General features: G+C 57.7%; 2 protein-coding genes across 52 annotated transcripts in view; both read left to right on the top strand.

Moving 5' to 3' along the window:
• LOC308186704 (uncharacterized protein) overlaps positions 1–12,009 on the top strand; it is a 79,857-nt gene that overhangs the window by 46,437 nt on the left and 21,411 nt on the right. For 48 of the 50 annotated variants that reach the window (XM_080608854.1, XM_080608843.1, XM_080608878.1 and 45 more), the window contains 2 exons: positions 243–344; positions 1,353–1,460. In XM_080608854.1, coding sequence (XP_080464980.1) covers positions 243–344; positions 1,353–1,460 — 210 coding nt within the window. The remainder of the gene's footprint in view (positions 1–242; positions 345–1,352; positions 1,461–12,009) is intronic. The other 2 variants (XM_080608851.1, XM_080608839.1) reach the window with 2 other exon arrangements.
• On the top strand, positions 5,177–12,009 carry LOC308186706 (uncharacterized protein). Of its 2 annotated transcripts, XM_080608883.1 has the most exons (10): positions 5,329–5,543; positions 5,782–5,952; positions 6,527–6,823; positions 7,189–7,530; positions 8,135–8,239; positions 8,312–8,501; positions 10,330–10,404; positions 10,711–10,776; positions 11,214–11,285; positions 11,585–12,009. In XM_080608883.1, exons 4-10 carry the CDS (start codon positions 7,516–7,518, stop codon positions 11,797–11,799), a joined length of 738 nt encoding a protein of 245 aa, XP_080465009.1. In that variant the 5' UTR covers positions 5,329–5,543; positions 5,782–5,952; positions 6,527–6,823; positions 7,189–7,515; the 3' UTR covers positions 11,800–12,009. The 2 variants fall into 2 exon arrangements, with proteins under 2 accessions (XP_080465008.1, XP_080465009.1); XM_080608882.1 differs by lacking the exons at positions 5,782–5,952; positions 10,330–10,404; positions 10,711–10,776; positions 11,214–11,285; positions 11,585–12,009 and having other exon boundaries at positions 5,177–5,543; positions 8,312–8,682.

The following is a 12,009-nucleotide window of genomic DNA, read 5'->3' as shown; positions in this document are numbered from 1 at the left end:
CAGTGCAAACAGGGCACTGCCATAGAGCTACTGATGTAGGTGTCGATGTGACAGAAACTTCTCACGGGGCTTTGGTTGCAGAATTGTCTCCAGGGAGGGCTTTGCCAGATCCTCGGCTGCTTCCTGCGCTGGAGCCCAGCTGGTATCCCAGGGGTGGGAAGTCATTTCACTGACTTCACAAACTAAGCCCTGCTTCTCCAAATTGCACTGGTGCCAAAGTTAACTTCCTACTTTCTGTTCAGGTCCTCTAAGAGCAAAGGACAATGCTGAAATAAGAAAATCTTCCCCAACATCCCCTGACATCATAGAGGATCTCATAAAGGAGTTAGACGAGGCAGCACATGGTGGGTATATTTCACTCTGTCCGCCATAAGACTTGGGAAGCTGAGGTTCTAAATCCATGTGTGGACACACCGTAACCTGCACAGCAGGAAGGGATGGATCAGAGCGGAGACACTCAATTTCACACCTGGCAGGCACTGGTGAGCGCCAGAGAAGGCCGAGAGCCTCTGCTGCCGCTTGTGGGTCACGCCGTGTCCCAGGGGCAGCTGCTAGCCCAGCACTACCATAAGTGGTCCGAGCTGTTCCGTGCAAACATTGGTATCCAGCCAGCAGCAAAGGGCTTCTGCTGAACTTGTGTTCAGCTCCCGCACAGCGCTGCTTGCAGCTGGGCGAGTTCAAGGCAGGAGGCACAGCCCAAGCAGTCCTTGCTGTCTCATTTGCCGGGAGACACATGTCACTGCAGGGGAAAAGCACCCTTGGCGCTTACCTCAGTTTCAGCTGATTTAGCTGTCCAATTCTAGTTGGGTTTCAAATGACTTGGCTGTGCTTCTCCTCTTGTTTGGGGACTGTGGGCTCTTCCCTGATGCCCACGACTGTGCCCACAACATGGTTCAAGAGCTTGCGGCTCAGCCTGATGTGTGTGACTCTTGCCCTTCCCATGGGATGGAGTCAGCATGATGGGATGGACATGCTTCTCAGAAGGGCTGTTCCTGCCTCTGAACTGGATGCAGCTTTTTTCTGTCCTCTTTGAAGGCACGAATTGAGCAACATCTTGCAGTGTGCCAAAAATGCACTATGTGCGATGTGAACAAGAAGATCTCCTGCAATCTCCTGGTCTCGCAGCAGGCCAGATTTTGCTGTCTGTGCTGGTAGACTGCCAGGAGTCGAACACTTAGATTTTTCTTTGTGAATGACATGTTGTTTGGAGTAGTGAGTACCTCCCCCAGAAGCCCAGGCCGTAGCTTCTAAACTTTAGGGATGTCTTTTGAGAAGCACTACCTTTCAAAGATACCGTCCTCGAAAGGAGGAGCGGTTCCTTAGGGTCACACTGTCCTGCTTTCTTTCTAAAGGGCTGGTTAGAGAGACTGTGCCGAAGAAGGTGCTTTGGCGAGGAAGCGGTCGCACGCTGCCGCTCCCTGGCAAAAGAACAGAGCCAGTGAAGTCAACTGCCCCACCAGGTAAAGGCTGTTTCTTGGTCATCCGCTGTCACCAACCAGAACCAGCATGCGTGTGCAGGTTCTTGCCCTGGTACCCGCTCTTGCAGCTCATGTCAGCAGCCAAACCCAAGAGTGTCAGTAGGCAGCAAGTGTTGCAGAGGAAGGCAGGAGTGGCTCCCTGAGGATGGCTGTCTTCCCCGGGCTGTGACAGCATGTGAGAGCAGTGCAGCGGAGAGACGCTCACAAAGCTCTGTGGCTGTGGCTAGAGAGGGGTCACCTCCCAGCGCACCCAGTTCCCAGGGATTTTGGAACCTTGCTCTTGGGGGAACGAGGCCGTCAGAAGCCCACTGAGCAGACGATGGGAAACGGGACCCCTCCTGTGAGCTGAGGCCCAGAGTGATGCCCTGACCCAGTGCAGGTGGGGCACTGCCTCACTGGCACTCCTGGGCTCCCGAATTTTGTTCAGTTTTGTCCCTAAGGCTCCGAGTGTGCCTCGAGCAGCGAAGGTGGGCAAGCGCCTAAGACCTTTTAGAACTCCAAAGAGCTGGGGGAGCAAACCTGAGACACTGGGCCCTCAGCATTATGGCAGGGGAAACAAAGGATGGAGGGAAAACAAAGCTGAGAGGCAAAAGGGAGGCTCCAGAGTGCCTTGAGTTGCAGTGCCTTTGGCAGATTCCCCAGCTTCTGCTGAACCTCAGGAAGCATTGCGGCCTGAGGATTTTCACTTGCTCAAAGATGCTAACCAAATGAAACAGAACACTTCCTGGCAATGTCAGACCTCCGGTGAGATTACCAGTAGTGCGCAGGACACAGCAATGTCCACAATTGTTCTTGCAGGCGTGGATGGGGAGAACAATGCAAACACTGCGAAGCGCCAATATTTCCTAAGTTCCTGGATAGCAGGCACTGTGGCATTCTCGGCTCCCCTCCTGTTTTTGATAGTTGTGTGCTGCGTGCGTGCTTATCCGGCGTTGGAGGCATAAAAATCAGTGAGTTGTTGTTCCCCCGCTCCCTCTCCTCCTCTCCCCCTCCCAAATTCTTTACCGTATCTTTGTCAACATTATTATGTGGCTGCTGCCAGCCAGGAAGCAGTTGTCGTTAGCGTATTGTGAAGTGAGCAGTTAGTTTTTGACCAGACTCTTCTGAAATTTCTGCTGTCCAGTGCTTTAGGTGGCCTCTAATTCCTGGGCATTCTGTTCTGGAGCCCATTTTTCTGTTGCTGGTCTTAGCGAAGCTTGGCCCTTCCGCAGCAAGAGCAGAGCCAGGGACAGCCGTAGGCAAAGCGAGGTCAGGAAGAGAAATGCAGGAGCTGAGAGAGGGTGCCATCGGAGAGAGAAGCGCAGCAGTGCCAGTTCCCCCCCAGCACAAGGCACCCTGTTCTGGGATGCCCTGAATTGCAGGTGTCCGCCTCAGCCAAGGTGTGCCAGCTACTGGGAGCATGGGGATGAGCCCTGCCAGCTGCGGGCATTGCCTTGGAGAGGGGCAGTCGGTGTGTCACAGCCGCACCTGAGCGCTGCCAGCGTGCGTGTCCTCAGCACACACAGAGCTTGTGTGTTTAATTACACATCCCAAAGAGCGGATGGGCAGCACCTCCCCGAACAGGGAGCCGAGGCCGTCACCTTGTTGGGCCAGGGCCAGGGCCGGGCAGGGAGCTGAGTACTGGTCCTTGCAAGGCGCTCTGAAAAAGGGCAGCCGGTGGCTGTTGGGACCCGGTCGTGCTGAGCCCGGCTGTGGACCCCTGTCTCTGCGGGGGCCAGGTCTTCTTGCTGGGACAGCACGTGCAGAGCAGGCAGGTCAGGATGGCTGGCGAGGCGCTGGGGAGGAGACAAGCTGGGGCAGGATGTGGAGGGGAGCAGAGTCCCAGCCGAGGGCACAGGGCACCCTGTTTTCTGCACAGAGCACTGTGTGCCCACAGCTCACGCACAGCCGGGTGCCTGCACCCTGCTGCCTCGCACCCGCCTGGCACCGCAGCCGCAGCACGGCCTCAGCAAGTTCCTGTCTCCGCAGGCGCCTCGCCGCAGCCCAGGCAGCCCAGACTGACACCCGCAGCCGCTCCGTGAGCCCCTACAGGCAGCCTGACCACCGTGGTACGCCTGAGAGCCAGGCCCGATGCCAGCAGCCACCATCAGTGCCTGGAAGAGCGGCCCGCCTGCCACCATCCCGGCCTCCACGGCCCCCAAGCCCGGCAGCGGATCAGTGGAAGGTGCACGACCGGCCCAGTACCCACCAGTCCTCGTGGGCACAGACGCCGCCCCCACGGCCCCCTCCACCCTCTTCCAAGGGCTGGGGCAGGCCCCCCCGGGGTGCAGCCTTGGCCACACTTTCAATAAACATTGAATAATACAGCACAGCAGTCCGGGTCTTATGTACAGCAACAGCCAGGAACCCACAGCAGGACTTTGTGACTGATCGACAAGTAAGCCTGAGGGTCCTCGGTGCTGGGGGTCAGCCAGACTGTGCCCACCATGCAGGGAACGCAGGGGAAGGGAGCTGGGGAGCAGCACAGCAGGAGCAGACAGAAGGGCTGTGAGCGCGGCAGCGACCCTGCACAGCGCTCACCCGAGAACCCCCTGCTCAAACTGGCAGTGCCGCAGCCACACACAAGCGCGGGCCCTTCCTGATCCTGGGCCGAGGCCAGGCTCCCCACAGCCAGCCCTCCTCAGGTCCTGACCCTGCACGGATGGCCGATTTTGGCCAGGGCGCCCCATGCCAACGCTCCCACGGCTCAGCTCTCCTCAAGGGGTAGAAGAAAAAAATCCCAGCTCATTGCCCAAGTCTCCCTTGTGCTGGGCCCCACAGCTGGATGCTCTGCTCTGGGGAGGGGGGTTTCACGAGGGCACAGCACACGGGGAGAACGGCTTTTCACTGGTGACGATAGCAAGATTGAGTGGCTGAGCAATTACAAAGACAGCTCTTCCTTTCCGTAGCATATTCTCCCCTTTTTAAAGGACAGGCTCAGCTCAGTTTTTACCAGATTGTGGTGTTTTTTATTTATTTCTTTACATCATGCAAACAGTGTGTAATATACTACTTTTTGCTGCACTACCATCCTGAGTGGAACAACAGCTATTAAGACTAGAGGTAGAAAGAGGCGACTGAGGGGAGGCCTCACGGCGGCCCTCAGCTTCCTGAGGAGGGGAGTGGAGGGGCAGGCGCTGATCTCTTCTCTCTGGGGGCCCGAGGGAACAGCACGGAGCTTCATTGCCTCAGCCCCCTCCAGTCGCTGCAGGTCACTAAGGAAGAGGTAGATCGCAGCATGCTCCACACACGCTTACTTTTGTACCAGCACGGTGCCACTGCAGGTGCCCAGCAGCCGTCTGCAAGGCGCTCTTGAGTGGAAGGGAGAGACGAGTGCCGTGGAGCAGTCCCCCGATTCTCCCATCAAAAAGTGCCCCCATTCCGAAGCCTTTGGGTACACCTGAACTCCCCTGGGGAGCCTTTATGCAACCCCACACAACAGGACTCTGCGCCTTCTCTCTCTCCAGACCCTAACCCTAATTAAGGCCCCCCCCCCCCCAGATTACTAAGACCCCCCCCCCCCAAGCCATTAAGGATCCTCCCTGGGACCCCCCCAACCCCCCCCCAGGATATTAAGCCTAACCCTAATTACACCCCTAATTAAGCCTCCCAACCCAAGCCTTTGGGTAGACCTGACCTCCCTTTGGGAGCCTTTACACAGCCCCACACGCAACGGGACTCTGCGCCTTCTCTCTCTCCAAACTACCCTAAATGTAACCCTAATTACGCCCCTAATGAAGCCTCCCAGCAGCAGCCTTTGGGTAGACCTGCTGTCCCTTTCTCCTCCCCCCCCGAACCACATCTCCCAGCACCCCCCGGCGGGCCGTTCCCTCCCAGCTCCCCCCGTTTCCACCCCGTTTCGTCGCCCTGACGCCATCTCCCCGCGCCATGAAGCCTCCCCCCCGGCCCCGCCTGGTCCCGGCCCGCTTCGCCGAGGCCCCGGCGGGGAGGCCCCGGGCCGCGGCCTGGTCGCTGCGGGAGAAGCGATCGCTGCTGGCGGCGCTGCGGGCCCAGGCCGCCCTCGGCCTCCCGGAGCTCCAGGCCCGGCCGCTGCGGGAGAGCCTCCCCCGGCGGAGCGAGGCCGAGGTGGGCCCGGGGGGGGGCTTAAAATCCATGGGGGGGGCCTTAATATCCCAGGGGTTCCTTAATATCCCGGGGGGGGGCTTAATGGCCCGGGGGGGGTCCTTAATATGCTTGGGGGGGTCTCAGGGAGGGTCCTTAATGGCTTGGGGGGGGGGAGTCTTAGTAATCTGGGGGGGGGGGGGCCTTAACATCGCCAGATGGTCTCCGAGGAAGGTAACTCCTCTGGGGTCTCCTTAAACAGGGGCTGAGCTGCTGGGGGCACGGCTGGATTTGGGGTCCCACAGGTGTGACTGTCTGGGAGACCCTCAGCCTCATTCCCCCTCCCCATAACAACCCAGTGGTGAAATTGGGTGCTGGGGATTTTTCGTTATCTCACTTTGTTGAGGTCCTGCCTCGTGTCAACACACTGGTGGTGAGTGGAAACCCCTTGAGACCCAACCCCTTCCCGGCCCTCTCCTTCCCACACCTGCTCCTCCTATTTTGGGTGTGGGTCAATGGTATTTTTGTAGGGTTTGCAGCTGGGGGCAGGTAGGGAGGTGGAGACCAAACGTGTTTTCCCAGTGGCTGCTGTGGAGGAGCATCAGCGACGGGTTTTACCCTTCACCCTTAGCCTTTTCAACCCCCCTTCCCCATTTCCTATTTTCATAAATTACCAAGTTGCAGCAAAAAAAAATAAAATTGCTTGAAAGCACATTAAGGACATTTCTGCCGGCATGGCAAAGCTGCCCAGGGTGTGGAAAGGGTTTTTGCAGTCTCCTTTCTTTCATCACTTCCCGCAGCGGGACGCAACCTTGTGCTGAATCCCAAGGAGATAAAATGAGCCATAGCCCAGAGACATTTCTGCTTTACGAGGTCCCCTCTGTGCTTTATTGTATTCCTTGAAATGAAAGCCAGTTTCTTTTATTTGCGTGGAGTTAGTCCCTTCTGCCTCTGCTCCTTGCACCTCACCTCCGTCCCCCCTGCCTGTCTCCCTCTCTATCCCCCAGCCGCAGTCCCTGCCCCGACCCTCTGGGTGCTGCAGGGACAGAAGGAATATTTCTTTGGAGACGCTGTCACGCTGGTGTGCACCACTCCCCCCAGCATCACTGGGAAGCTGACGTACCAAATTTTTGGCGAGGCTGGCTGGGCAGTTTCAGGATTTAGCTCGACGAATAACTACACGTTTGAGTTCGTCCTCTCCCGAATGCAACACAGGGGGCCGCATTTCTGCAGCTATTCCCTCAAGCAAGGTCGGAAGCAGCTCATATCCCCAACCAGCGAAAAACTGGTGATCAAGATTGGAGGTGAGCTGTGTGATTTCTTTATCTTTCTCTCTGCTTTCTCCCTCCTCTCTGAGAACTATTCAGATGCCCAAACGTGGGTGTCAGCTATCGCCCCGCAATGTGACAACTCACCTGGAAATCAGGATTGGTGGGCTTTGTGGTTTAACCCAGCCCATCCCCAAAATCAGTAGGATTTCTGGGTGGAGGATTTATCTTTCTGGGACCAGCATGGTCTGGAAGGTGGCTGCCACTGGCGCTCTTCTCATGTCGTGGCAGGAAGCCTACAATCCCAAGCTTTGCTGCATGCAGTGGGAAGGCAAACAACTGGAGATCCGTTTGTGCTGTCCTTATTGCTACGTCTCCATTTATTCCTCCCCTTTTCTCAGACCACCTTCCCCAGCCCCTGCTGATGGTGGAGTCCCCGCTGGGAGAGGTGATGGCAGGAGATCTCCTGAGCATCATCTGTAAGGCCCCTGGAGACGCCACTGTACGGAGGTTTCACTTCTACAGGGATGGCCAAGAGGTCCTCCCTACGACAGAAGGCTCTGAGGACAATGCAGCAGATCACGGGGGCAATTTAAGGACTTCCATGGTCCTCCAGCTCCCACGTGCTGGTCCCCAACAGAGTGGAAACTTTACCTGCAAGTATGAGGAAAAAAAGCCTGAGAGGTGGATCCCGTCCTTCACAAGCCAAGCCGTGTCTATCAGTATAAATGCCCAAAAGAAAGGTGAGCTGGCCATCCATCCACCCACCTAACAATCTGTCAGTCCATCCACCACCAACCCACCCACCCACCCATCCACCCATCCAGTAACCAGCCCATTAAACCATCCCTCTCTCCATCTGTCCATCCGTCTGTCCCTCCCTCTCTCCATTTTTTCCTGAAACGATTCCATTCCAGTCCCTGTACGTTCCTCTCCAAACTAGCTGATTTTTGCACCGGGCAGCTGCTCTATCTATCCGATCACCATCCTTCTGTCCATGACTCAGCCCACCCAGTCTTGCACCCACCTCTCCCTCCCTCTCAGCCCTTCCATCACCCCAACCACCCCAAACAAGTATCGAGCATCCCTCTGTCCACCTTTATGGCTCAGCAGCCTCTCCTTGGCCTCCCGAGCCATTGTTCCCAAATTTCTCAGTGCCTCCTGCAGAGCCAAGCAAGCGGGGAAAGTCTTTGGGTGTTCAGCACTCAGGACCTGAGCAGAATGCCTGGAGACGGAGGGGTGGGGAAAGGGAAAGAGAGATGGTGGCGGAACGATGCTCACAGCCTTCCCTCCGTCAGCACGCATGAACTGTGTCTACATCTCCTAACCTGTCCCACCCTCTTGCAGGGAAGAGCTGCTTCCTTCTTCTACGGCTCCTGGTTGTGGGCGGCTGCTTCCTCACCATCAACAGCCTCATCCTCCTCTTCTTCTGGGCCCGGGGGAGAACCAAAGGTACACCCTGAGCTGAGGGGGGAATCGCCCCACCTTTGGGCTCCCCACCACCCACCTCGCTCCTTCCCGCAGACGCCTCGTTCCTGTCTGGAGCCAGCCCTGCCGGGATCTCCCAGCTGCACGCCAGATCCCCACACACCCTTCAGGAGGAGAATAAGTATGAGGAACACTAATGAGAGGAAGATGCTGTGGGCGATTCCACCCCCTAAAGACCGCTCCCTGCTGAAGACGCATCCCAAAAGACTGGTGTGCAGCCAAACAGGTGCTCACCTGTGGGAAAACAAAGCAAGGAACGGTTCCTGGGAGGATGAAAGAAGTAGAAAGGGGTCGTTTCACGTGGTAGAGGGGAGGGAGGAGACATGGACGTTGTCGGGAAGGGTGATTGTGAAAGAGAAAATGAAGAAAGACCAGAAATAAAAATGGAAATTGTGAGGAAAAAGAAAGGAGTGAGAAAGGGTGAGAAATGAAATGGAGAGACAAACAGTGTGAGTGAAAAATGAGAGCATGGACAGAGGCTGAGACAGAGTGAGAGAGGGATGGGGAAGAAAAGGGATGCCAGGAGCATCGAGGAGGGCACGACGGTGGGAAGAGCAGGTTGGAGAGGTGAAGGAGAAGAAAAAAGGTGGAAGGAGAGCCCCCAAATCAGAACAAGCCCTTGTGCGGGTCATTAACTGGATGGCCACCGCTGTCACCTCGCCTGGTTGTCCCGGTGTGTTAGGGATGTTAGGGCATCCAGGGAGGGGTGGGAGAGCCGCTGCAGGTGGGGTGGGTGGCTGGGGGCTCTGGTGTTTGGGCTTTTGGAGGGGAATGTCCCATAGCCCATATACGTGGGAGCTGTGGGGCTGCAACAGGAGGATGCTGGAAATGCAGAGACTGGGAACGTGTGAAAATGTGGAGGTGGCATTTGAGCCCCTGGGGGTGGCGTACAGGGAACTGGGGGGATATTGGGGTGGGACGTTAAGGAGTGAGTGGTGGATATTTGGGGCATGTGCGGGGCTATGGGATATGGCATGCCACCAGCACTGGATATGAGGGGAATGCAGGGATGTGGGGAAGCTGCGTGATCAATACGGGAACCTGAGCTGATGGGGGCGCGCTGGGAAATCTGGCTATGGATGGCACTAAGGACAGGGGGCTTTGGGGATACGGCAGGCTGCTGGGGAGGGATATGGGGGCAGGAAGGAGATGGCGACCCTGCCGATGGGATACAGAGCGACTTTGGGGCAGTATGAGGCTGTGAGATATGAGGATAGCGGAACCGCTCTCTCCTGTCCTCCGCGGCCTTATCTCCACCTCGCAGCCTTCCTTCCCCTCCAGCCTCTTTCTGCCATGCCCTCAGCCCCCGGCAGCCAGCAGTGGATGAGAAAGAATCGATAGAGGGGAGGGAGCGTGCTGCCGGGCCATGAGGTCCCAACGCTGCTCCGTGACACCGGGAGGGCTGCGAGGTCACAATACCTCTCGGTGATGCAGTGCTGGGCCGTGACATCCCGACACCCCATTGTGACGCGGGGCCAGCCCACAGGCACTGCTCCGCACCGGTCCTGACAGCAGCAGTAGCTGCAGCTGCAGCGGCGGTGGTGGAAGCATGGTGCGAGTGTGGGGAGCCACGGCCCCTGCCTGCGTCCTCTTCCTCCTGCTGGTGGCCCTGTGTGCCCGGGGTGCCCAGGCTGCGCCATGGCGACCACCGGGAGCAGGTGGGTGGGCAGGGCCGGGGCCAACACCAAACCCTGGGCGGCATGGTGCTGCGCGGCACGCGTATGGATGGAGGGGACGGGGACGGGATGGCAGCAGGGCCGGGCGGGCACCGCGGGCAGGGGGCAGGCAGGAGGCAGAAGCCCCGCAGGGTGGCACGGTGGGGCCGTGGCTGCTGCGGGGTTGTTTCCTGCCGGGGGGGCCGGGAGCGGCGCTGGGGCCGAGAAGCCCGGGTCTGAGCCCCTGTGGGGCTGAGGCCGCTGGCCCCTCTTGGGAAATTTCCACCTGCATCTTTGTCCCGTGACATTGCCTCAGCCCCCTCAGTCACTGCAGGGTGCTGGGGAAGAGGGAGAGCACAGCATGCCATGGCAACGTCTCTCATCTCTGCTTGATTTTAGATGATGACGGTGTTGCTTCTCCATATCCAGCTTCTCAGCTGGATCATGGTTTGGAGCCTCAGGAGGATCCCCGAGGTACGTTGCGAGTGTGCTTCCTTGAAGGAAGATGGCTAATGGGCTGTAATAGTTTATTCGGGGTCTTCCAAGCGCGTTTGTGCCGTGAGGGGGCTTGCACAAATGAGCCCTGAATATTTCTTCACTTGGAGAGATGCCACCCCTGCCCCTCTCCACAGAGAGGGAAGAACCCAGGCTTTTCTTCCTGTTTGGGCCATGTCATTACCTGAGCCCCAGCCAGTGCCTCCCGGTCACTGAGGAAGAGGCAGGCCCCAAGAGGCAATGGAAGCTCCCCTCACCTGTGTCTGATCCCACTTGTGCCCACAGGCAGTACTGGTCAAGTGCCTCCATGGAATCCTGCTCCTGAGCCTGCCAGTATGGGTCCCACAGGTGGTAAGTTGTCCGTGTTCATTTCCTTGCTGTTTGTTAAGGGTTTGTTGAGCTAGCTCAGCAAGGGTTCAGCTGCTCACTGGCCAGGGGGCTTCTCCATGACAAACATGGATGATCATTTTTCCCGGGGTCTGCACGCTCCCCCTGCAGTGGGGTCTTCCTTTGTGTCCAGCAGAGATCTTCCCGTAAGAAACACCTGAGGGGCCACATCTTTGGCGGCGTGGTCCCTGCGGGGTGTTGCGCACAGCCTGGAGAGAGGATTTGGGAAGAGGCCAAGAGGGAGCCTCCAGCTCAGCAGGCCCCTTTGCGGCTTTGGAAATCCTGGCTCGTGTCTGGGTCCCACATCCTTGCCTGAGCCCCCTCCAGTCGCTGCAGGTCACTAAGGAAGAGGTAGATCACACCATGCACGGGGAATGTTTCTCTTCTGTGCTTGATTGCAGCAGTTCTCGTAGGCTCTGGCTACTCGACACCTCAGCCTGATGTGGACCACGAGCCTCAGGTTAATCTGCCAGGTAAGTCAGCGGAAGGCAGGAGCATCTAGGTGCTGCAGAGCCAGCAGGCAGCTTGCGCTTGAGTTGAGACCTGGGGTGGGCACGGGGAGGGCCCTTCTCCGGGCAGCTCCACGCACGCTTAGTTTGTACCAGCACGGTGCCACTGCAGGCACCCAGCAACTGTTTGCAAGATGCTCTGGAGTGGCAGGGAGAGACGAGTGCCGTGGAGCAGTCCCCTCTTTGAACCGCATTCTCTGTCACTCTGGTCAGAAGGAGTATGTTGGCGTAGTTCACAGGAGGGACTCCACTTGTGTTTACAGATGGGACCGAAGGCGAAGGTGATCCAGGCTCCCAGATGGGTTCCAGGACTGAAGCTCTGGGAGATGGCCTGGGTAAGTTGTGGCTTTTGACTTCCTTTGAGAGCTGCCAGCTCAAAGCCCAAACGTCAGCCAGGCATCTCTGCAGGTGGGAGGGTATAGACCGGCACGTGTGTGTGCCCTGTCAAGGCACGAGCCCTGGTATGCTCTCCTACTGAGCTATTGATGTAGATGGCGCTGGGACAGAAACTTCTCACGGGGCTTTGGTTGCAGAAGTGTCCCCAGGGAGGGCTTTGCCAGACCCTCGGCTGCTTCCTGCGCTGGAGCCCAGCTGGTATCCCAGGGGTGGGAAGTCATTTCACTGACTTCACAAACGAAGCCCTGGTCCTCCAAATTGCACTGGTGCCAAAGTTAACTTCCTACTTTCT

The sequence above is a fragment of the Anser brachyrhynchus genome (assembly GCF_964034855.1).
Source record: "Anser brachyrhynchus genome assembly, contig: SCAFFOLD_219, whole genome shotgun sequence".
NCBI classification, from domain to species: Eukaryota; Metazoa; Chordata; class Aves; order Anseriformes; family Anatidae; genus Anser; species Anser brachyrhynchus.
The sequence above is the reverse complement of the archived record's forward strand: the minus strand, read 5'-3'. Positions and strand labels throughout refer to the sequence as shown.